Source organism: Lampris incognitus, chromosome 3, assembly GCF_029633865.1.
Source record: "Lampris incognitus isolate fLamInc1 chromosome 3, fLamInc1.hap2, whole genome shotgun sequence".
Taxonomy (NCBI): Eukaryota; Metazoa; Chordata; class Actinopteri; order Lampriformes; family Lampridae; genus Lampris; species Lampris incognitus.
Genome location: NC_079213.1, coordinates 33,277,741 through 33,303,001, shown reverse-complemented (window position 1 = coordinate 33,303,001; position 25,261 = coordinate 33,277,741). Strand labels below are relative to the sequence as shown.

General features: G+C 43.3%; 1 protein-coding gene across 2 annotated transcripts in view; it reads left to right on the top strand.

The window, feature by feature from the left end:
- LOC130110858 (plexin-B2-like) overlaps nt 1-24,211 on the top strand; it is a 291,819-nt gene extending 267,608 nt beyond the window's left edge. For both annotated transcript variants that reach the window (XM_056278067.1, XM_056278066.1), the window contains 5 exons: nt 13,827-13,974; nt 14,881-14,945; nt 15,155-15,230; nt 15,474-15,548; nt 17,375-24,211. In XM_056278067.1, coding sequence (XP_056134042.1) covers nt 13,827-13,974; nt 14,881-14,945; nt 15,155-15,230; nt 15,474-15,548; nt 17,375-17,479 — 469 coding nt within the window. In that variant the 3' untranslated portion in view covers nt 17,480-24,211. The remainder of the gene's footprint in view (nt 1-13,826; nt 13,975-14,880; nt 14,946-15,154; nt 15,231-15,473; nt 15,549-17,374) is intronic.
- Nucleotides 24,212-25,261: the final 1,050 nt, after the last annotated feature.

Here is a 25,261-nt window from a genome sequence, read left to right as displayed (position 1 = left end):
CGGCATCTAAAGATATCAAAGCCTCCTGAGTGTCAGAAGGCAGAATATTATAAATTACATTGAACAAACATCTAAGATTAGAGAATGAATGCCTATTTCGAATAAATCCTGTTTGATCTTGAGAAATTATGGAAGGGAGAACAGATTCAAGGCGTAGTGCTAGTAATTTGGATAACAATTTAAAGTCAGCGTTCAGTAAACTTATTGGGCGATAAGAGCAGCAAGCTAAGGGATCTTAGTCTTTTTTCAAGAGGAGAGAAATAGAGGCTTGATTAAGAGTTTGAGGAAGACGTCCAGCGACAAGTGATTCGTTAAACATATCTAATAGTAAAGCGGCCAGCTTATGCCAAAACTTCTTATAAAATTCAGACGGAAAACCATCTGGGCCTGGGCACTTCCCATTTTGCAGATGTAGCAGCTGCGTGAAGTTCTGAAATAGTAATTGAATTCTCTAATACTTTCACGTCTGATAGACCAATAGAGGGAATATCTAAATTTTCAAAGAAGGTATCATAATTAGGAGGAGATGGACCTTTATCAGAAGAGTAAAGAGATACATAAAATTCCTTAAAAATATTATAAATTTCTAAAGGGTCAGTAGTTTTACCTGAATCTGTTTGGATCTGAGAAATGTGACGCGATGTAGCCATTTGGCGCAACTGGTGTGATAGTAGCTTGCTGGCCTTATCACCATGTTCATAGAACCGGGATCTTGACTGGAGCAAGAGCTCAGTAGTGCGATGAGTCATGAGGGCATCGTACTCAGCTTGTAAGGAGAGACGTTCCTTGTAAATGTCTGGGGACTGGGAGGAAGCATATAAGTTATCAAGTTGAGAAATACTCTTCGCCAGCCTAGATAATTTTTCCTCTCTAACTTTTCTCTCATGTCTTGAATAAGAAATTATTTCCCCCTTAATATATGCCTTTAATGTCTCCCACAGCAAAGAAGCAGACACATCAGGTGTTTTGTTTACACTCACAAAAAAGTCAATCTGTTGTGAAACAAAGTTAACAAAATTCTCATTTGATAGTAAGCGTGTATTAAGACGCCATGGTGAGTCATGTTGATTATGTTTTTAAAAAAAATGTTCATTGAGATTGGAGCATGGTCAGATATGACATTAGCATTGTATTTACAGTCTGACACCGATGAAAGTAGTCTATTATCAACCAAGAAAAAGTCAATACGGGTGAAAGTGTGATGCACATGGGAGAAGAAAGAATATTCCCTTTTAGAAGGGCTGAAAAAGCGCCAGGCATCAGAAACTGCAAATTCTTCCATGAAAGACTGGATTACTTTGGCAGATTTCAAAGGTGAGCAAACCTTAGAGGAGGAGCGGTCCAACTGAGGATTGAGCCAGCAATTAAAGTCACCTCCTAAAATCAAACAGTGTGAGGACATATCAGGGAGAGTTGAGAAGAGACGTTTAAAAAAGGCCTCGTCGTCATAATTTGGAGCATATACATTTGCCAAAATCAAGTGAGTGTTATGTATTTGGCCAGTAACAATAACTAATCTACCATTTGGATCAGAAATAACAGATGAATAAATAAATGGAACAGATTTGTGCAGCAGAATGACAACCCCCCGTGATTTGCCCTGGAATGTAGAATGGTATATCTGACCCACCCATCCCCTTTTCAATCTGGCATGATCAGAAGCTTTAAGATGGGTTTCTTGTAAAAAGATCACCTGAGCACCAAGAGTGTGAAGATGATGCAACACCTTGCTACGTTTTATGGGGTTATTGAGTCCTTTACAGTTAAAACTAACGAATTGAATGCCCCCCCCATATGAAGGCACTTTTGAATTAGTATGAGACATGACTAAGCATATACAGTACTATATACAGGGGCAGCGTTACAGTAGTAGAGCATAACACTGAAAACAAATGCCTGACTGATGGGGGGAAAAAAAAAGAGGACCAAGAACAAAAACGAAAAACAAAACCAAACCAAAACCAAAAGCCCTTCCACCCACCCACTGGCAGAAGCATCCCCCCAAACGGGATGCGCGCAACTTAACCCCAAAAAAAAACACACAAACTATTACGCCTCCTAGTAGCTCTGATAAAAACCCACCAAACACTACTTTGCGTCCACTAAGGAAATGTGACATTTTAAGGAAACGATAAAAATATACAATAATAAACAGGCTTATAGCCTAATAATGTAAATTATGTATGGTCTAAGCAGCTACATGTAACTATTCCACCCTAGAAAAAGTAGACAAGCAGCATGAATTTGCAGCGTCAAACAAGCTTAACATGAAAGTGACTCCTGGTGTTAAAACTTCGAAGTTGAAGTATTCATGCATAATTAAACAGCAAACGTGTATTCAAGTTTTAACTGTAAACAACTTAAGATTTTTAAAAAAAAGCAGCGAAAAGTGAACAGAAAACAGTGGTAACATCAGTCTCTAGCATAGACTGGTCTCTAACCGTAGGCACTCTAACGTCCCTGAAGCAAGGCACTATGGGAAATGTAGTCTTATTGCCTGGCAGTAGCAGCTAACCAACTAGCCAGTTAGCATGTCAGCTAAACTGCATCAGGATCGACAACTTTTTTTAATGTTTTTCTTAACAAAATCTGATGCCAAAGCAGGGTCATCAAACCAGTGAGTTTGTCTGCTGGGTAAGGTAATGCGAAGCGTTGCCGGGTAGAGAAGACCAAACTTGATGTTTGGGCAAGAGTGGAGCTCCTTTTTCACTTTGGCAAAGGCGGCCCGTTTCTTGGCCACCGCTGGAGTGAAATCCGGGAAAATCGACATCCTCCTGCCATTGTAGGAGAGAGGAAAGGCTTCCCCGGCGCGTCGCAGAATCTGGTTCCGAACTTGAAACGGGTTAACCCGAATAACAAGCGGACGTGGAGGTTCTCCATTTTTGGGCCTTGCACGGAGGGTACGATGGGCCCGATCCAGTACAGATTTGTCATCAAGTCCCAATAGGTCTTGTAAGAGTTGGGGAGTAAACTCGGTGGGTCGCTGGCCTTCCAGACCCTCAGGCAGGCCCACCAGGCGTACATTATTCCATCTTGACCGCCCCTCCAAGTCCTCGCATTTCTTGGAGAGAGAGTCGACCAGGGTGTTAAGCGTGCTAACATTAGCTTGAAGGTCGGCTAGCCTGCTATTGTGGTCGTTAGCCGAGCACTCGAGGTCAGTTATAGTCTCAGTCTGAGAGGCCAGTTTAGCTTCGATTGACTCCAGAGCAGCCGTAATCTCTCTTTTGACAGCACCCGAGACGATGGATTCAAATTTATTGACGATATCGGAGCGCATTTCGTCCATCATCTGCCTCATATTCATTAACAGGGCTTCATTAGCATCTAGCTGCTGCTGGGGTTCTGGCTCAGGAGAAAGCCGAGGCTTGTTGCCGCGACCTGATTTGGGAGCGTCGGATTTCCCTCTGTTTGCCATCATAGATCGTCCTCAGTCGAAAAAAAAAGTCACTTAAAGCAAGTAGCTGCAAAAGTAAAGCTCGAAAAGCTACAAAAGTGTAAAATAGTGCAAAAAAGTATGAATTAAGTCACATTTCGGCGGAGCACCTGCAAAACACGTCCTACATCAAGCCTGCTCAGCAGCGCCCCCAATCCTGTTAATTTTTAACATGAGCAGAAGTTACGTGTGAGATGAAATAGGGTGGAACCACTTCTATTACAGGTCTCATTAGTGCCAGGAAAGTATTTTGCAAGTTTAGCTTTGCTTACTGCATTCTGTGGAGCACTGTGAATGTTATAAGATTGAGATGGGCACAACAAGAGGAATAATTAACCTTTAATTTAGCTTTTTTTTCTCACCAGGGGTGCGGAAACTGGACTCCCAGTTCAACCACCCAATTGTGTTTGATTTTGGTAAGTGGAGGGGGGTCAAATCTAAGAATGTAGTTGTATAGCTTAGCTGTCAGCCCTGACAGGTTTTCTGGTTTCTCTAAAATATTTAACAAGTCCTCGGGGGGCAAGTGAGAGAATGTAGGGCATTGATCCCTAACGAAACTGAACCCGGAGATAACAGAAAATGTTATTTCAAGGCAGGTCACATTTACTTATCAGACTTTCAAAGCCGGCAAAGGTGGCATACAAAAAAGGTCTCCCAATGATATGATACCTTTGTTATACCAAAGCATGTAGGCAGAGTCGAGTTTTGATGATAAAAATAGATGGTTATTGCATAACCGGCCAAGGAGACTGAAGTTGAATAACTTGAAGTATTTGCGGAACCTGTGTCCATATTTTCAAAGTTGACAAAACAACTGTGTTTGACAAGTAGTTTACTGCTGAGATAGGTAAAGGAGAGCATATCAAAGCTGAAAGTGAGGATGCATGACAGGGCAGGGATTCCATTTTACACCAGTCTAACTCACCCTCATATATCCAGCTGAGTATTTTAGGCAGGCCTAGTCCACCATCTATCTTGCTGCTTGCAAAGCACTTTTTCTTATTCTTGCAACCTTGCCTGCCCATACAAATGGGAAAGTAATTTTATTGACTTACTTGAAGAATGAGTTTGTCAGAAAGAGGGGAAGGCACTGAAAGAGGAACAGAAACCTTGGCAAAACATTCATTCTTATAGTTTGCACTCTGTCGGCCAATGACAGTGGTGTTTTGGACCATTTTTGTTGGTCTACTTTGACTTTATTTAATAGTTTGTCAGTTATTTTTATGTAGTGCCTGAAATGAATGAGTAATGTAAATCCCCAGATAGCTAAAACTTTCAGGTGAAAGATGAAAGGGTATCTGCCCCTGTATGAGCTGTTTGGCAGAAGAATTTATTGGGAAACACACTGATTTATAAATATTGATTTTGCAGTCTGAAAATGCTCCAAAATTATCCAGAATTTTAGTTATCTTATTGCCACAGCTGTCTGAGTCCATTATATACAGTAACGAGTAGTCTGCATACAGAGAAATCCGGTGCTCCATATTTCCCCAGCATTTACCCTGCAGATATGTTGAAGTTTTCAGCATTATGGCTAAAGATTCAGTGGCTAGCACAAACAAGAAAGGTGAAAGCAGACAGCCCTGATGGGTTCCACGTGATAGTGGGAAGTATGTTGAGTGATGACTATTTGTGCGAACACGGGCTTGAAGAGATGAATAAAAAAGACGGACTCAGGGTAGGAAGTTCTTACCAAACCCAATTTTTTCCAATAATTTGAAGAAATACCCCCATTCAAATCTGTCTAAGGCTTTTTCAGAATCCAAAGACAGTACTACTTCAGGCTTTGTGGTTGTGGATGAAGTGGAAGGTATATTAAGCAGACACCATATATTTGAATATAGATGTCTTCCTCTGATGAAGCCTGTTTGATCTTCAGAGATTATTGAAGGGAGTCATATTTCTAGTCATCTTGCCAAGACTGTTGCCAGTATTTTAACATCAACATTCAAAAGTGAAATAGGTCCAAGGAGCTGCATTCTGCAGGATTCTTATCTTTTTTAAGAGTGTTAGAGATCGAGGCTTCAGTTAAAATTTTTGGCAGAGTCACTGTGGAAAGGGAGTAATTAAACATATAACTTGTAGTAATGGAGCCAATTGCTTTGAGAAGTTTTTATAAAACTGTGTTAAACCCATCTGGTCCCGGTGTTTTGCCATTGTTCATTTCCCTGATGCTGTCACATATTTCTTCAAGGGTTATTGGCTGCACTAAGTTTGCATTTGTTTGTTTGTCAACAGTTGGTATTTCAACATTACTTAAAGATTTATCCACGTTTGAGTCTTTTGGGGGTTGTGATTTATAAAGTTTAGAGTAGTATGATTTAAAAGTGACATTGATTTCCAGGGGACACATTGTGAGTTGATTTGATTGGACATAGATCTGAGGGATGTATCTCGATGCTGATCAGTGTTTGAGTTGAAGGGCCAGCAGACGACTGGCTTTGTTGCCATATTCACAGAGTATTCCTTTTGATCTCAGTATGATTTGCTCTGCCTTCTCTGTGGAGGAAAGATCAAATTGAGTTTGGAGGTTCCCTTTTTGTTGGTACAGATTTGGAGTAGGATTTATCACATATTGGCTATCAATATCAGATATTTTATCAATTATTTCCTTTGTCTTTCTACATTGCTTATTGTGGTAGGCAGAGTGGAAGATAACTTACCTCTTAGAAAAGCGTTTAGGGTTTCCCAAAGTAAGGATGGATTAGTCTCGTCTGTGTTGTTAAAGCCTATAAATTGCATCATTAGACAGTAATGATGTATTGCGTCTCCAGTGTGAATTTTTTGCTGATCGGAAATCGAAACAGGTCAAGTAATAAAGGGGCGTGGCCTGATAGGATTATTGCTTATTATTCAGAGGAGTGCGTGGACAATAATAAGGCTTTGTCTATGTAAAAAAAAAAAATCTATCCTTGAGTAGGTTTGATGTACATGTGAGAAGAATGAGTAAGCTCTAGTGTCTGGGTGTAAAATTATCCAGGGATCACAGCCTCCGAGGTCCTTCATAAATGATGTTTGTGCTGTGGCCATCTTTTACAGAGTGTTAACCTTGGAGCTTGAGCGATCCTGTTAGGTGTCCACAGAACAATTTAGGTCTCCTCCTAGAATTAAATATTGTGTATCTATATTTGGGATAGAAGCATAGTCATAAATTTGGCATCAAAATTAGGAGCATATACACATATTAATATAACTGGTATATGAAAGAGTCTGCCGGAGATGATGAAATGCCTATTACGATCAGGCACTATTTTTTCAAGTGTAAACTGAAGCTTTTTAGAAATCAAAATAGCTGTTCCTCTTGCTTTTGAGTTAAATAATGAATGGAATACCTGTCCAACCCACAGCCGCCTCAGCCTTGTGTGATCACTTAATTTAACGCGAGTTTCCTGGAGGAAAACAATATCAGCCCTATGAAGCTTGGTGTGTTGGAAGAGTTACACCCTTTTGATAGGACCATTTAAACCTCTCACATTCCATGAAATCAATTTAACATCCAGCTTCTTGGTCATGCTGTCATTATTAGGCTCAGTCATAATTCCCACTAAATGTAATCAGTGGAAAGATATAATTAACCCAATATATATTTAGGATATGAAACCAGCTGTACTCCTTTACATGACAATAAACACGTGTGACATTTATATCAAAAAGTGTGACCAACATGTGACCTCACCAAACCGCATCCCAAAAACTAAAATAGAACAAGCTTAGCAGCATGAGAACAATCTGCTAAAACTACCAAATCCTATGCTTGTCCTTCCTTAGAAGCAAGCAGCAGGTCTCCGACACAGTCGCACTCCCAATGAACAATGCCGTGTCAGACTTAACCTAACAAGCAGCATGTATTAACTATGTAAACAAGTGCACCTCATTGACGTTTAAACTATACTTAAGTTCACTTAATTAAGTAATTGGCCGTTAAACATAAAATTCAGCATTGATTTTCCAAGAACTTATGCAATCAGAACCAGTCTTTGACATATGTTAAGCCAGGTGGCTTGCTATGCATTTGAAATCAGCTGGTCTTCACCCCATACCATTCAATCATGAAAGAGAACTGGTCAGTTGTGGGTGACGTGTGCTAAGTTCTTAGCTGTTATTCAAATAAGGTCCTTCAAAGACAAAGCTGAGGTGTAAACATTAAACTTTTTAACATCAAAGACCACCTTTCCAACCAGCATTGACCATAGCACCTTTTAGCTATCTGCACTAGTTGGCATTGACCACCGATTTTTCCTTTGTTTGTAGAATGTTTCTGCTGTGGCAGGGGATTGAAGTGGTGTTTGTTACCATCAATGGTGATGCAGAGATGGGCTGAGTGGCATAGGGCGAAAGCAATTCCAGCTTTGTGGAGTTTGGCCTTGATATATATTTGAATGCTGCCTGCTGCTTGGCCAAGTTTGCACTCATGTCAGGGAAGAACAGGATTCTGTTGCCGTTGAACTGTATTTCCTCTGTGCATGCTGGCCCAAAGAAGCACACACTTCTTGTCCTGAAAGCAGTGGAATCTTACGATGATGGTCCAGGGACGTTCGCCTTGGTTAGGCTTTGGAACTGGTGCTCTGTCCAATTCCAGTGGTTTCAGGAAAATCTCTCATCCTATGATTTTGTGGATGAGCTGTGAGATTAATTCTGATGACGAACTTCCTTCAGTCCCCTCTGGTAAGCCAACAATTCTTAGATTCTGTCGTCTGGACCGGTTTTTGAGGTCTTCTACTTCGCCTGCTAATGCTGCGCAGAGATAGACGCTAATATTTTTAAGCACTGGCCCCATGGGCCACCAAGCCCCTAAATTTGGTGGCCAAAGTACATTTTTGGTGGCCCAAATGTAAAAACACAGAAAAGGCAATTTAACACAACACTGTGACACATCAACAAACGAAAAGACATCAACAAAATGAAAATATGTAACTATTTATTTAAATTGAAAATTCAAGTTTTTGTAAACATGTGGTACAAACCCCAATTCCAATGAAGTTGGGACGTTGTGTAAAACATGAATAAAAACAGAATACAATGATTTGCAAATCCTTTTCGACCTATATTCAATTGAATACACTACAAAGACAAGATATTTAATGTTCAAACTGATAAACTTTATTGTTTTTTGCAAATATTCACTCATTCTGAATTTGATGCCTGCAACATGTTCCAAAAAAAGCTGGGACAGGGGTAACAAAAGACTGGGAAAGTTGAGGAATGCTCAAAAAACACCTGTTTGGAACATTCCACAGGTGAACAGGTTAATTGGAAACAGGTGAGTGTCTTGATTGGGTATAAAAGGAGTATCCCCAAAAGGCTCAATCATTCACAAGCAAGGATGGGGTGAGGTTCACCACTTTGTGAACAACTGTGTGAGCAAATAGTCCAAATTGCAAGGAATTTAGGGATTTCATCATCTACAGTCCATAATATCATCAAAAGATTCAGAGAATCCGGAGAAATCTCTGTACGTTAGCGGCAAGGCCGAAAACCAACATTGAGTGCCCGTGACCTTTGGTCCCTCAGGCGGCACTGCATTAAAAACCGACATCATTCTGTAAAGGATCTTACCACGTGGGCTCAGGAGCACTTGGGAAAACCATTGTCAGTTAACACAGTTCGTCACTACATCTACAAGTGCAAGCTAAAACTCTACCATGCAAAGCGAAAGCCATATATCAACAACACCCAGAAACGCCGCTGGCTTCTCTGGGCCCCGAGCTCATCTGAGATGGATTGACGCAAAGTGGAAAAGTGTGCTGTGGTCTGACGAGTCCACATTTCAAATTGTTTTTGGAAATCATGGACGTCGTGTCCTCCGGGCTAAAGAGGAAAAGGACCATCCAGGTTGTTATCAGCACAAAGTTCAAAAGCCAGCATCTGTGATGGGATGGGGGTGTGTTAGTGGCCATGGCATGGGTAACTTGCACATCTGTGAAGGCACCATTAATGCTGAAAGGTACATACAGGTTTTGGAGCAACATATGCTGCCATCCAAGCGACGTCTTTTTCAGGGACGTCCCTGCTTATTTCAGCAAGACAATGCCAAGCCACATTCTGCACGTGTTACAACAGCGTGGCTTCGTAGTAAAAGAGTGCGGGTACTAGACCGGCCTGCCTGCAGTCCAGACCTGTCTCCCATTGAAAATGTGTGGCGCATTATGACGTGCAAAATACGACAACGGAGACCCCGGACTGTTGAGCAACTGAAGTCGTACCTCAAGCAAGAATGGGAAAGAATTCCATCTGCAAAGCTTCAACAATTAGTGTCCTCAGTTCCCAAATGCTTATTGAGTGTTTTTAAAAGGAAAGGTGGTGTAACACAGTGGTGAACATGCCCCTGTCCCAGCTTTTTTGGAAAGTGTTGCAGACATCAAATTCAAAATGAGTGAATATTTGCAAAAAAAACAATTATGTTTATCAGTTTGAACATTAAATATCTTGTCTTTGTAGTGTATTCCATTGAATATAGGTCAAAAAGGATTTGCAAATCATTGTATTCTGTTTTTATTTACGTTTTACACAACGTCCCAACTTCATTGGAATTGGGGTTTGTACATATATTCTCTCACAGTCTCAGTTCAGTCTTTTTCGCATCCCTCTGCCTCATATACTGTCTCACTTGCTTGCCCCCCCCCCTCCCAGCATTGTCCCAGCGTCAGTCATGTGTGTAATAAAAACATTACAAAAAGCAGTAGAATTATAATCTGCAAGAACCGAAATATAGCGGGCTTGGCACAGCTTCTCCGGTGTTGGTTCCCAGTTGTCATTGAAGACGTGGGGAATGAATCTACAGCAGTAAAGTTGCCGACAACAACGTTAACACCATTAACTATGAGCAACTAGCTGCAATACAAACAGAAAATATGCTACACAAGCTAGCCAACAATAGCCTACTGCTGATGAAGAGTAGCTAACGTTACATCATTTATCCAATAAATTTAGGTAGCTACTCTACTTAGTAGCATTAGCACTACGTTAATTTGCAGCATATAAACGTAACCAGCTAGCTTGCTAACTAGATTAGAATTAAACCAACCCACCTTGCTATGGCTTTGTTGTTTGCATATCCATTAACCATGTCCACGCTGTTCTTGATATGGGGTTCAATAAGCTCAGGGAAAGCACTGATTGCAATTCCGTTGCGTCAAACAAGGCTCAACATTTTCGGTTTTTATTTTTCAAAGCCATCCAGGATGCCGAATTTCGCCACAAGAGGACACCGTTACATAACCTCACACGAAAAGGAACAACTTTCGGATCCATGGAAACATAAAATCCGTGTGAAAATCAGTTTAAACCGATCTGCTCCTTTTAAAAAAATCTGGGGATTTTTCAGGGAAAATCGGTAAAAACCAAAAACACAGCCTTGCGTACAGAATATGCAATGTTGAAATGTTTAATAATTTTCTCCCATTATTCACTCTCCATTTGACGTATTTGTCTCCCCATGGGTGTATTTTCAGGCGATGTAACTGCAAGGTGTGCAACTGTTCACCTTAAGTGTTGTCTACTTTTTCCATGAATTGTGATGTGGTGTTTCCTGAAGGCATTGTTTCCGATGAAAAATGAGCTAGACTTCTCGGCTTGTTGAGGAAATTGGCGGCACACCGCAGTACGTTACGTCCTTAGATGTGTCGTATTCCAGCCACTTAAACGCTTGCTTCCATTCATTCCTAAATTTTTGTTGCCATTCTGTTTTTTCATAGTCCGCCTTTTGTGTTTCTGTTTCTTGTGTAGGGATTGTGTTCGCAGCTTGAGTAACGTTAGGCTTAGTAAACCCATACTTCAGCAGCCCCGACATATCGGCAGCTAGCCGGCGACGAGTAAAATTAAGTTGTTAGCTGTTTATGTAGAATGTTGAATTAAAAGGCACAAATGAATTGGGATGTTTGTGGAGCTGTGACGTTGCGTTTGTGAAGGGCAATGGGTTTTTTTGTTTTGTTTTTTGTTTTTTTAATTTACCCTTGACTTGGTGGCCAGAGGGGGCCACCTACTGGGATATATGGTGGCCACAGAGTAACCTTTTATGGCCACGGGCCATCGTGCCATGGTTAATGTCGAACCCTGCTGCGTTAGCCTTTTCAAGCTTATTCAGTCTCAGTGTTAGCTCGGCTAGCTCATCACTGTGGTTGGTGAGTGTACTATCCCTGGTCGTTATCTTTTGATAGTGTGAGTCCAATGCAGTGCCGACGGTGTCCAGAGACATCCGTATAGGTGAAACGGAGGTCTCCCAAGATGTAGAGAGGTATGTTTTGAGTTGCGCCACTAGGCTTTCACGGTTTTTCTTGAGCTCTTTCGCTAAGTTAGCAATGGTAAGCAGCTCTGCCATCTTATCCACAGGAGCTGCTTAGATTTGCAGCCTAGTCTTCTTATATCACATATTTGAAAACCAAGTCCAGTTATTGTCTAATTTATGCAATGAGATGAGGTAAATATATGAATGGTGTGAATAGAATTATGGAAAATGCGAGCGCTATCCCTCAGCGTGGCCTTCCCCTACATTGCCCAACTGGAAGTCAACAGATCCATTATTACTGTTATCGTCTGCAGCTGTGTTTATCCTGCTATGCTAACATCACAGAGTACCAAGACCAGCCTGCCACGTTTTAACCTGTACTAGGATTTCAACCTGGGGATGTCAGCAAACTCAGTAAAATGGTCTAGGGTTTAGTTTCTCATTAAGTGAACGGCAATACTGGTGCTTGCTATAAATAATGGAATGGAATCCAAATTGCAAATCTTTTTTTTTTCTTAACTTTTATAGATAAACATGTAGTCTATATTGATCTCTTTTGCATGCTTTGTTCTTGAGTGTATTCTTTATAGTAACCTTGGGCCTGATGTATCAATCGTTAATCTGGGCAAATTTGTGCGTACACAACCATGGGATTTTTTAGCCCTGAAGTTTGTCTGAGAGACCAGTATAGAACCTGGGTAACACCGATTGGCTAACGCTGATGTCTTTGCAGGCCTGGGTGATTGCTCGTTGCAAGAGGTAGACAATAGATGTTAGGAGAAAGGAATTACAAATAACCATCATGCTTTGCTGCTGACTGTCAAACAATCTTGAGGGCTAAAAAATATTCCATGGGTGTGTACCCACAAATTTGCCCATAGTAATGATTGATACATGAGGCCCCTGGTGCTTACTGTGTGTGCGCATTTGGTCCTTTACCTGTGCACGGTTAGACTATAAATTGACTGACAAAGCATTAGCATGCACATCTATTTCTTGCCATGCATGGGGAGAGAGGTCAATACAAGACAAGCAGTTTGTTTTGAGCCCAGTCTCAAAGAGGACAGGGAGTTTCCTGGTTTACGTAGTAAACACGGTATAGTGAATTCTACTGAAGATCGTAAAGTCATCATGACTTCATCCTTGACAAAGTACACAGTTAATGATTTTGGCAATCCTTATGATTTCAGTAATGTTCAACAACTCATAAAATCACAAGATTGTATGATCATAAATCAATCAATCAGTAATATGATCAAATAATCAATAATAAATCAATAAATCAAATCGTAAGATCATAGCTATGATTTGGTGCATTATGAAGAGGGACAAATGATCAGAATCAGAAATACTTCATTAATCCCCAAGGGGAAATTCGGTAAACACAAGGACTGAGGATAAAGGTGAATATATTTCTCTGAGTACACCAGAGATTTGTAGTTGCACAGCTACAAATCTCTAGTGTGGAGCAAGAATCAAACATGCTGTACTCAGAGCAAGAATCACTCTTACACATTCGCATATGATGAGCCACAACTACAATATTGGCTGATTCTTGCAATTTACTTACACACTGATGGATGTTAATGCTTAAGTACAAATAGCTGAACACAAGAAGATATCCTAAAACATTTTGTAGATTAATTATAGAAGGGTTTTGGCATCAGCAGCACGGTGGCGCAGTGGTTAGCGCGGTCACCTCACAGCAAGAAGGTCCTGGGTTGGAACCCCGGGGTTGTCGAACCTTGGGGGTCATCCCAAGTCATCCTCTGTGCGGAGTTTGCATGTTCCCCCCATTTCTGTGTAGGTTTTCTCCGGGTGCTCCGGTTTCTTCCCACAGTCCAAAGATATGCAAGTCAGGTGAACCAGCTGTACTAAATTGTCCTTAGGTGTGAATGTGTCAGCCCTGGGATGGACTGGTGGCCTGCCCAGGGTGTCTCCCCACCTGCTGCCCAGTGACTGCTGGGATAGGCTCCAGCATCCCGTGACCTTAATTAGGATAAGCTTGGATAATGGATAATGGATGAATGGATGGATGGTTATGGCATCACTCATGGGTTTCACTCTGGTTTACCTGTTCAGTCTGTACCATGGAAAGAGCCTACTGCCCCAGTGAACTGAACACAGTCCCATCATATGACATGAATGTCTCTGACCCTCTCTCCTCAGCTTGCCCCTGCGGTTTTGGGTGAACATCTTGAGGAACCCCCACTTCATTTTTGACGTCCATGTGACGGAGGTCGTGGACGCATCACTTCACGTCATCTCACAGACCTTCATGGACGCCTGCACCAAGACAGAACACAAACTCAGCCGAGTGAGTTCGTAAAACTTAATCACCAACGCACCTATGGAGACTCATTTGGGGCTCTTAGAATCGGAAATTTCAGGGGGCATCCGGGTAGTGTACTGGTCTATTCCATTGCCTACATACACGGGGATCTCCAGTTCGAATTCCCGTGTTACCTCCGGCTTGGTCGGGTGTCCCTACAGACACAATTGGCCGTGTCTGCGGGTGGGAAGCTGGATGTGGGTATGTGTCCTGGTCGCTGCACTACCGCCTCCTCTGGTCGGTCGGGGCGCCTGTTTAAGGGGGAGGGGGAACTGGGGGTGAATAGTGTGATCCTCCCATGCGCTATGTCCCTCTGGCGAAACTCCTCACTGTCAGGTGAAAAGAAGTGGCTGGTGACTCCACATGTATCGGAGGAGACGTGGTAGTCTGCAGCCCTCCCCAGATCGGCAGAGGGGGTGGAGCAGCGACCGGGACGGCTTGGAAGAGTGGGGTAATTGGCCGGGTATAATTGTACAGAAAAAAGGTGGAGGGGGGGGGGTAAAAAAAACTGACATTTCAAATCTTTATTTAGACTATTACCTTGTTCTTGTTAGATCTAAAGCATCAATTGAGAGGAGGACTACAGGCAGGTCCTCTCTACTTTTTATGTTGTAGTGTAGCCTAGCTCATTATTTTGTGATATATCGGTTGTTATGATTTTTTTTCCCCACACTTAACCTGACAAAAGATGGAATGATTTGATTGTAAAATTCAAATGAGGAAAAGTTTGCCATATTCTACATTAGATTTACACCACCAAATAGAGCACATCATTGGTTTTTAGTCATTTGGATGATGATGAGACAACTTGCTGAGTTAGAAGAAGAAAAAAAATTTTCTGTCAAGGCTGCTGTATAATTCATTTTCTGCTTGCTCTCTTTCTGACCTCAGGAGTCTCCCAGCAACAAGCTGCTCTATGCAAAAGAGATCTCGACGTACAAGAAGATGGTGGATGAGTTAGTATGCTTCAGTGAATACGTTTCACTTCCCCTCGTGTTCCTGCTGTGTACCTCATTAAGCTTTCCTCACAGAGCCATAAGAGAATAAAACGCTGTTTGTATTGATGGAGTATAATTTCACTGTGTGTGTGTGTGTGTGTGTGTGTGTGTGTGTGTGTGTGTGTGTGTGTGTGTGTGTGTGTGTGTGTGTGTACACTCTTCTCAAGTTACTACAAAGGTATCAGACAGATGGTTCCGGTGAGCGACCAGGATATGAATACACACCTCGCTGAAGTCTCCAGGGTATGCATTATCTTGTTTGAGTTTGTGTGTGTGTGTCAGTTTGTTGTATGCTTTTCAAAAGTTTACTTTTTCTTTTCATGGCACCGTCTTTGCCTTCCCATTTCACTTTGTGCAGTATCGCCGTGCAGATCTCAGTTGGCTGGTTTGCTTGTCTCTTTCGGGGCCCGTGACTGTTTTTCCTGTTAGTCTCTCCTTTACAGAACCTTATCTCACTATAATGTGTCTTAACTATCTCCTCCGTAGCAACACACAGACAAGTTGAACACCCAGGTGGCCTTACATCAGCTCTACCAATACGCCAGCAAGTACTATGACGGGGTAAGAGTCTTCTTCCAAGTTGAAAATATTAGATAGACTAGGTCAGAAAAGCTCATTGCATCAGTATCGGAGCAAATGCAATAAACTTGCCAAAAGCTGCATGGGGATATTTTTCAAATCCACCTCGATGTGAAAAGTAGTGAGGAAAGTCTGGAGGACCTTCTGAATTGGACATTCTAATGATGAAAGAGGCCACTGATTGGTAGTGAGTTCACCAGGAAGTGTTCCCATAATGTGTTTGAAACTACATCAAAGCATAATGTAGGCTTAAAATCTTGACTGTTGGCGGTGTCCAGGTAGCGTGGTGGTCTATTCCGTTGCCTACCAACACAGGGATCACCAGTTGGAATCCCCGTGTTACTTCTTCGTCGGGCGTCCCTGCAGACACAATTGGCTGTGTCTGTGGGTGGGAAGCCGGATGTGGGTATGTGTCCTGGTCACTGCACTAGCGCCTCCTCTGGTCAGTTGGGGCCCTAGTTCAGGAGGGAGGGGGAACTGGGGGGAATAGCGTGATCCTCCCACGCACTACGTCCCCCTGCTGGAACTCCTCACTGTCAGGTGAAAAGTGGCTGGTGACTCCACATGTATCGGAGGAGGCATGTGGTAGTCTGCAGCCCTCCCCGGATCGGCAGAGGGGGTGGAGCAGCGACCCAGACAGCTTGGAAGCGTGGGTTAATTGACCAAGTAAATTGGGGGGGGGGAAGGGTCAAATCCAAAAAAAAAAAAATCTTGACTGTTAACAGTATATTACAAGCAGTACTGCAGCTGCCAAAGGTATCATTTTTTTCTTTTTAGTTTTTATACTTGAATTGGCTTTAACGATACAAAATGTCTTAAAGAATCTTAAAGCTGAGTAAATGGAGGTTTACAAAGAAAAAAAACCTCACTGATTTATACTTGATTCCGCCCAGTCCCACCACAGGTGCTGCCCCAACACACACCTATCAACCAACTCCAAGCCATACCAAGAAGTTTGATGGCAGTATGGCCGACAGTAATCAAGTGTTCGCCAATGTCGCTGTGCAAACTTTTTATATTAGAGCTAAAATATGAAACTTATTGCATCAATGGTGTTGCAAGGAAGGGTGGGGCATCCTGTAACTTGACTTCCTGTTTAATAGCGTCAATGTAAGCCAATTTTTCTATGCAGATGATATCACTCTGGTCCATGCATTCTTAATATTTCAACATGGTGACCAATGAGATTTTAGCAACATTGTTAGTCTGTCTCCACTATGTTAAATGTAGGGTTTCATTCAAAACACTAACAGGCTGACTGGAGAGCAAGGAGTTAGAAACCTAACTTTTTGTTTCTAAGCAGAGATTGTTTGAACAAGGTACTCACTCCCCATATGCTCCTGGGGAGTTCATGTGATTAGACTGAGTCCAGGCTGTCTATTTTGTTCATTCTGTGCAAGCCTAAATTGTATACCTTAACTATGCACTAAACTCGTCATAGAGATCCTCTTTGAACCTGTGTTACACATTTTTTGCATCTGTGTTTTAAATTCTATTGTAGTGCCTGAGTCCAGTACCACCGACACTAATTGGAAACCCACATGAAAAAAAGATCCAAATCCAGCTCTCTGGGATGACCCTGACTTTTGCCCCCATCTCTTTCTCTCCCTCCCTTACGCTCCTTCTATCGTCCCTCTCTCAGTATCCATCCCATCCATCCCTTTATTTCCCCACATTTCATCACCCCACCTCCACACCTCCACTTAAGTGTATCTGCCTCTCTTTCTTTTGGTGTTTTTGGGGCTGCCGGCCTTAATGGGACACTCAGATAGCATATCAAAATAAACACTCTTATTTCTCTGCCTCAGATCATCCAGTCTTTGGATGAGGACCCCGCGGCCCAGAGTAAACAGCTGACTCTACGGCTCCAGCAGATTGCTGCCGCCCTGGAGAACAAGGTCACTGACCTTTAACCTCTGAACCACAACACATATGTGAGGGACGGGAGAGGAGCAGGTTCCAGGGGATGGGGGGGAGCTATGGCTTTGCGGGAAATTGTTTATCATAATGGAAGTGAAAGGAGGGGCTGTAGGAAGCTACATGACCTGTGACCATACGAAGACTGAAGTATCGGCGCCAACGGGGACTGCACAGGAGGCTGTTGACCATGGAGGGACTGAAGTCTATGGGACTCCATGGGAAACTTGTTGACCAAAAATAAGATTGTAGAATGTGAGATGCCAGATTTTGGACAAGTTAAGTGAAAAGAGAGTCAAGAGGGATATGGCGTTTGCAAAGCAGCGATAACCGAAGTTGGCCTTCCCAATATGGCTGTGTGGCTGAAGCTATGCCCCATTCCTTATTGATTACTGACTCAATATTGCCACTGAAAAATGGCTGCATATGGGACATTTGACAGTGGGTGATTGTCAATGGTAATTAGACCGAAAGGTTGGCATTTTCAATGAATGGGTATAATTGTCTATGGCTCCTACTTCGCCACATTGCTAAACAAGACCTCCTTTGACAATACCAGGACTGAAGGGCGATGTGCCATGGTGGCTCCATAGGATGTTGATGTCCATGTGAGGAATGTAGATTTAAGATAACAGATTTTGGACGTGTGAAGTTATGAGGTAAACAAATTACTCCATGCTCTGTACCCTTTTATCTGTCAATCGGATTCCGGGACGCTGGTGGATACCTGATGCCGGATGTCTTACATACAAGAACCTGAGGAAGCATCAGAGGACTTCAGTGGATGTGGACATAATTTGAATTTATTTTGTTCTTTTCATCTCCTGTGGGGACAAAAGAAAAGGTGGTTAACTGTGGACACATGCTGAATCTGCCCGTGAGTGCTGATCTGAGGTCAGTTTCACCATTTCTCCACAAATGGTCACAGGCTGCCAAGGAACTAATCTCTTGTTTGCATAGGAAGACATTTATATCCTTAACCCTGGAAATGCAGGTTTGGATTTGCTTTTGCCTTGAGTGGACAGATGGATTTAGTAGACCAATCAGAACCCGGTACGGTATATACCACTGACAAATCAGGGGTCTCCGTTCTGTTGGCATACTAACGAGTGAAATGGGGGATATTGTATTTTTCCAGATAGCAGCAAACGGTGACAATGATTTTTCTTTTTAATCGCCAAATGTTCCGCCATATTGAAACCACCACAGAAAGTGTTTATGACGAAATTGTACTGATAACTGAAATTGCAGATAATCAGCTGGATCATTTCTTTATGTGTAGTGTGAGATTAAATTTTAGTGTTCTTCCTCGTATGGAAAATGTTACGGTGCAGGCTTTAAGCAGTAGGCTTTGCATACTCATCATATACAAGGTAACATCTTTTTAATGACACCAATAGATGACCACTTATTTTGTTTTCGATGATTTTTTAAAAATTTCTTTATGTTCTGAGGTGAAGCAGGGATCGTCCATGAAGTCACATGACGAGGTCATATCCTGTGTATGTACTGGCTTCTTCCTGTGTTTGACCCTCTTGCAGTGCCATAGGACACATGTCGGCCTGTCGCCTTTACTGCAGGGACCAGTTAAGACTGGTCGTTTCTGATTCCTGTGTAAAATCCTGAGCGCCTAATTATGTTGTCTTGTTTCAACACTCAATATTTAGTTTATTAATTTCGGTTTTTATAATATACCATCTTGATCTATTTTTTTTTCAATGTTAATGTTTCTCGACGCAGTTTATTGAAGCTGAGTGGTAAGATTTTTCTGTTTAACTCCTGTAGTGAACAATACGAGAATGATTCTTATACTCCAGAGAGTGGTACAAAGCCATTTAACTAACTTAAACAGCACATGTAGAAAGCACCAATCTAGAGTGGGATCTGAATCAACAGAGTCCCTTGCCAACTGATGGCATCAAAAATTACAAAATCTCTGGAGGCATCTGGGTGGCATGGTGGTCTATTCCGTTGCCAAGTAAAATTGGGGGAGAAAAGGGGGGGAAATCCAAAAAAAATTTTTTTTACAAAATCTCCAGTCTAATATACAGTTAATGCACAGCAAAGTAACTCACCCCTCCAGTGCCTATGTCACTAGTATCATTTAAATTCCTATATGTCCGTAGAGTCAATTTTATGGAAGTGGAGAGAGACGGGTTTGTCCATGAAACACAGTGTGAAGTAATGTTTACTAAAGGGACCATGTCAGTTTTTATGGGGAAAATGGGGGGAGGTCAATTTTTTTTTAAGGACATCGAGATATTTCTATGCTAATCTATGAAGTGAAAAGGGCACATTTATGGAATAGGTGTGGAGGATCTGGAACAGTGTTTGAGTTATTTAAGTGCCATTATGCAGCTGGGGTGTATCGTGTATAACTCTCAGCTGGAATATTCATCTTCTTCATCAACAACACCTGTATTCTATCTCTGCCTTATTCTTTGCCTCCGTAGCCCAGAAGACATGCCATGTGAGCTGTAAGAGGCTTTGCTTTGGGTAATAGCAAAGGTTGACAATGTCAATACTTGAGTTTCCTTCCATTTTCACCATTGAGTTTCTTTTAAGATTAATAACCTAGCTTTCCACAACTTGGATAACCACAACTAGCTGCATACATCTGTCTAGCACATTTGTGAAACTAATTTGGAGAAGTTTGATTTATTGATCCCTCTCAGTTCGTGATGATGTTTGCAACCTACATGTATTTCTAAATGCTGTCTCTGTAGCAATGTACAGTACCCTTCAAAAGTATTCAACATCCCTTGACGGTCATCACTAATTTCTGGATTATAAAAGATAGTCACGAGGCGTCCGGGTAGCGTAGTGGTCTATTCCGTTGCCTACCAACACGGGGATCGCCGGTTCGAATCGCCGTGTTACCTCCGGCTTAGTCGGGCATCCCTACAGACACAATTGGTCTTGTCTGCGGGTAGGAAGCCAGGTGTGGGTATGTGTCCTGGTCGCTGCACTAGCGCCTCCTCTGTCAGTCGGGGCACCTGTTCAGGGGCGAGGGGCAACTGGGGGGAATATGTTTCGCTGACTTTTTGCAAATAAATTAAAAACTAAAATATAGTGTTTACATTCAACCCCTACATTTCAATACTTTGTAGAGTACCCTTTTGCTGCAATAACAGCCATGATTCTCTTGGGGTAAGTATGTACAAGTTTTGCACATTCTTCTGGAGTAATTTTTGCCCATTCTTCTTTGCAGAACTTGTACAGGTCTTGCAGGTTGGTGGATTGGTGCCTCTGGACTGCAATTGGCAGTCTGTGCCACAGATTTTCAGTGAGGTTGAGGTCCAGAGTTTGACTTGCCCACTCCAAAACATTCACCTTTTTGCTGCTGAGCTATGCCATTGTTGCTTTAGCCTTGTGTTTAGGATCATTGTCCTACTGGAAGGTGAACCTTCTCCCAAGCTTCAGTTTAATGACAGACTGCAACAGGTTTTCTTCCAATATTTCCCTGTATTTAGCTCCATCCATGCTGCCCTCAGTGTGAACAAGGTTCCCAGTGCCTGCAGATGAAAAGCAACCCCATAGCATTATGCTGCCACCACCATGCCCTACTGTAGGGAGGGTGTTTTTTAGGGCATGAGCAGTGTTAGGTTTGCGCCACACATAACGGTTTGAGATTTGGCCAAAAAACTCAACCTTCATCTCATCTGACCACAAAACCTTTACCCACATACTAACTGGGTCTCTCTCATGCTTGGTAGCAAACTCCAAGCGTGCTTTTATATGCATAGTTTTGAGCAACGGCTTCTTTCTTGCCACCCTCCCATACAGGCCAGATTTATGGAGAGCCCGTGATATGGTTGACTCATGCACATTTACTCCAGTTTCAGCCACTGACCTCTGGTGTGCCTTCAAAGTGACTGCAGGGATCATCTGTGGCTTTCCTCACCAGCCCACGTCTTGCTCGGACACTTAGCTTTGAGGGACAGCCTGTCCTACAAAGCATCTGGGTGTCCACTTTCTGACAATGGATCCAACGGTGTTCCATGGGACATCCAAACACTTGTTTTGTATCCCTTTCCCGCCTTCTGCATTTTAATCATTTTATCTCATTCATTCATTCATCATCAGCCGCTTCTCCGGGGTCGGGTCGTGGTGGCAGCAAGCTAAGTAGAGCACTCCAGACGTGCCTCTCCCCAGCAACACCCTCCAGCTCCTGCTGGGGGACCCCAAAGCGTTCCCAGGCCAGATTGGACATGTAGCCCCTCCAGTGAGTTCAGTGTCTACCCTGGGGTCTCCCCCCAGTTTGCCGTGCCTGGAAAACCTCCAAAGGAAGGCGCCCAGGAGGCATCCTAATCAGATACCCGAACCACCTCGACTGGCTCCTTTTGACACAAAGAAGCAGCGGCTCTACTCCAAGCTCCCTCTGGATGTCCGAGCTCCTCACCTTATCTCTAAGGCTGAGCCCAGACACCCTACGGAGGAAACTCATTTCAGCCGCTTGTATCTGCAATCTCACCCTTTCAGTCACTACCCAAAGCTCATGACCATAGGTGAGGGTTGGGACAAAAATTGGCTGGTAAATTGAGAGCTTTGCCTTCCGGCTCAGCTCCTTCTTCACCACAACGGTCCAGTACAACGTCCGCATTACTGCTGATGCTGCACCAATCCACCTGTCAATCTCCCGCTCCATCCTACCCTCACTCGTGAACAAGACCGCGAGAAACTTGAACTCCTTCACTTGAAGCAACAACTCATCCCCAACCCGGAGGGAGCAATCCACCATTTTCCGTTAGAGAACCATGGCCTCAGACTTGGGAGGTGCTGACTCTCATCCCGGCCATTTCACACCCAGCTGCAAACCGCCCCAATGCATGCCGGAGGTCAGGTTCTGATGAAGCCAACAAAGCCACATCATCTGTGAAGAGCAGAGATGCATTTCTGAGGTTCCCAAAACGGACACAATCCTCACCATGGCTGCGCCTTGAGATCCTGTCCATGACTTTGTCTCTTACTTCAGTATTCTGCTCCTTTGTCTTCATTTTCTGATGGAGTTCACACCCAGCTAATGAACTTTACACAGAGTGCTTTTATACCCATAAACGAGGCCGTTACTTTAATATCTTACAGGTGCACACTAATTATGTCCAGCCGTGTTAACCTGATTTTGTTTTAGTAATAATTTGTCATTTGTGTAAATTTGGAGCCTTCAGAGCACAAGGGGTTGAATACTTATGCAAGCACTATATTTTAGTTTTTAATTTATTGAGGAAAAGTCAGCGAAACACAACTTATTTTGGCTTTGGGAACATGCTGTCAGAGCTTATGGGTTCACAAAAATAATATTGTTCAGGAACAGATGTGTGAGTATCTTTTATACTCCGGAAATGAGTGATGACTGTCAAGGGGGTTGAATACTTCTGCAAGGCACTGTACCACCCTGTCTGAATCCGTTGGAACTGTCAAGAAATGGATATGTACCACAGTTTTATCAGGACTTGGCCATGTTTTGTTTTTGTTTTTGTTTTGTTTTTTTGCAAACGCATGTTTAGATCTGTGTCCCTTCACAATATTAACTTTGCACAAAAAAAATATTTCCACTTTGATCACAGAAGCTCCTTACAACGATTCATTCAGAGTTGCATTTGAATGCAGGCAGTTTTTCATGTGGCTGTGGAGAAAAATTGTGAAGTTTGTCTTTGAACTTAGTTTCAAATACAAGGGTCTACAATTAGCACCAAGTACGAATGGATATTAAGTCAAAAGAGCTCAAATTAGGGGCGTCTGGGTATCGCAGCGGTCTATTCCGTTGCCTACCAACACGGGGATCTCTGGTTCGAATCCCCGTGTTACCTCCGGCTTGGTCGGGCGTCCCTACAGACACAATTGGCCGTGTCCGCGGGTGGGAAGCTAGGTGTGGGTATGTGTCCTGCTAGCTGTACAAGCGCCTCCTCTGGTCGGTTGGGGCGCCTGTTCGGGGGGGGGGGACTGGGGGGGGGGAATAGCGTGATCATCCCATGCGCTACGTCCCCCTGGTGAAACTCCTCACTGTCAGGTGAAAAGAAGCGGTTGGTGACTCCACATGTATGGGAGGAGGCATGTGGTAGTCTGCAGCCCTCCCCGGATCGGCAGAGGGGGTGGAGCAGAGACCAGGACGGCTCAGAAGAGTGGGGTAATTGGCCAAGTACAATTCGGAGAAAAGGGGGAAATAAGCCAAAAAAACAAAAAAGAGGGCTCAAATTATAACTGGGGAGAAAGCAATGATGGGGGAGATGACGTCATTACCTGTGTTGTGCAAGAGCACCCAAGACTCTTGCAAGTTCAGAATCGCCAGTTCTTTTTTTCTTTCCTTCCTCCTGTGGCCTAGGTCTAAGGTCTAGACCTCTGCACGCCTGACCCACGCGCAGTTTTTCTCGGCAGCTTCCCGCTACCGTTTCTCCCCTGAAGACCCAATGACGTAGACAGCTTTCCTTGTCGAGTTCAGTGTGTCTGCGTGAGGAGGTGCAGCGTGTCGTGTGAAGGCTGGATTACATCTGTGCCGTGTTATGAGCGAGGACAGATGTGAGAAGAAATTAACTGTGTTTATTCATCCCATGGTACTTTTATAAAAATTGTTGAAATGTGAACTTTTTTTGTTTAGTTATGTGTGTTATTAGTCATTTGGGGGGGGGGGGTTTGCTCACTGATCAATGCACTTCTGCCCAAAATTAAATGTGTGTCAGCTGGACACAAGGTTTTCAAAGCAGACCTCCATAAAATTCCCTCCTTGTCCTTTTGCAGGTCGTGTCGTACCTGCCATAGTCCGTGTGAAAGGATCCCAGCGAGCTGAACCGGGCCTTCAGTTCAGATTATGATGTTTCTGTCGAGAACTCGATTTCTAATTACTCTTGAAATATAGTTTATTCTTTACCAAAAAGCAACGAGCTAAACGCCTCTGATTTGTTCTAAGCGGGTGTCGAGGACATGCTGTTCTTGTCCGGTCCCCGTTCCCGTCCCCCTCTTTCCCCAGAGGAGCTTCTCGTCATGTCCCTTCACCGGCGAGTGCCTTAAAATGTAACGGGACTCAAAGTAACGGCCAAGAAACATGCACAGACAAGTACTACAGACCGTGTTTGTGTGTGTGTGTGTGTGTGTGTGTGTGTGTGTGTGTGTGTGTCAGCCTAAAGGTTGTGATCCATGCAAGAGACGGTGAGACGGAAACTGGGCTTTTCTGTGACTTAAACCACAAGATACTGATATATCGAACTCCTACAGAGATCTCACTAACAAGGTTCAGATTTGGGTCCAACCCAGTGAGAACTGGTTTGCGTCCGGGTAGCGTGGCGGTCTATTCCGTTGCCTACCGACACGGGGATCGCCGGTTCGAATCCCCGTGTTACCTCCGGCGGACACAATTGGCCGTGTCCGCGGGTGGGAAGCCGGATGTGGGTATGTGTCCTGGTCGCTGCACCAGCGCCTCCTCTGGTTGGTCGGGGTGTCTGTTCAGGGTGGAGGGGGAACTGGGTGGAATAGCGTGATCCTCCCACGCGCTACGTCCCCCTGGCGAAACGCCTCACTGTCAGGTGAAAAGAAGCAGCTGGCGAGGCATGTGGTAGTCTGCAGCCCTCCCCAGATCAGCAGAGGGGGTGGAGCAGTGACCAGGACGACAAGAGTGGGGTAATTGTCCAAGTACAATTGGGGAGAAAAAGGGAGGGGGGAAAATAAAATAAACCAGTGATAAGCATGTTGTACTGGTGCATGTGATGCATTGAGGGGAGAGAACTGACTTGTCAGTCAACGTGTCCTAATTTCCTGTAGGACAGTTTGGTTAGTACTGGTGATCA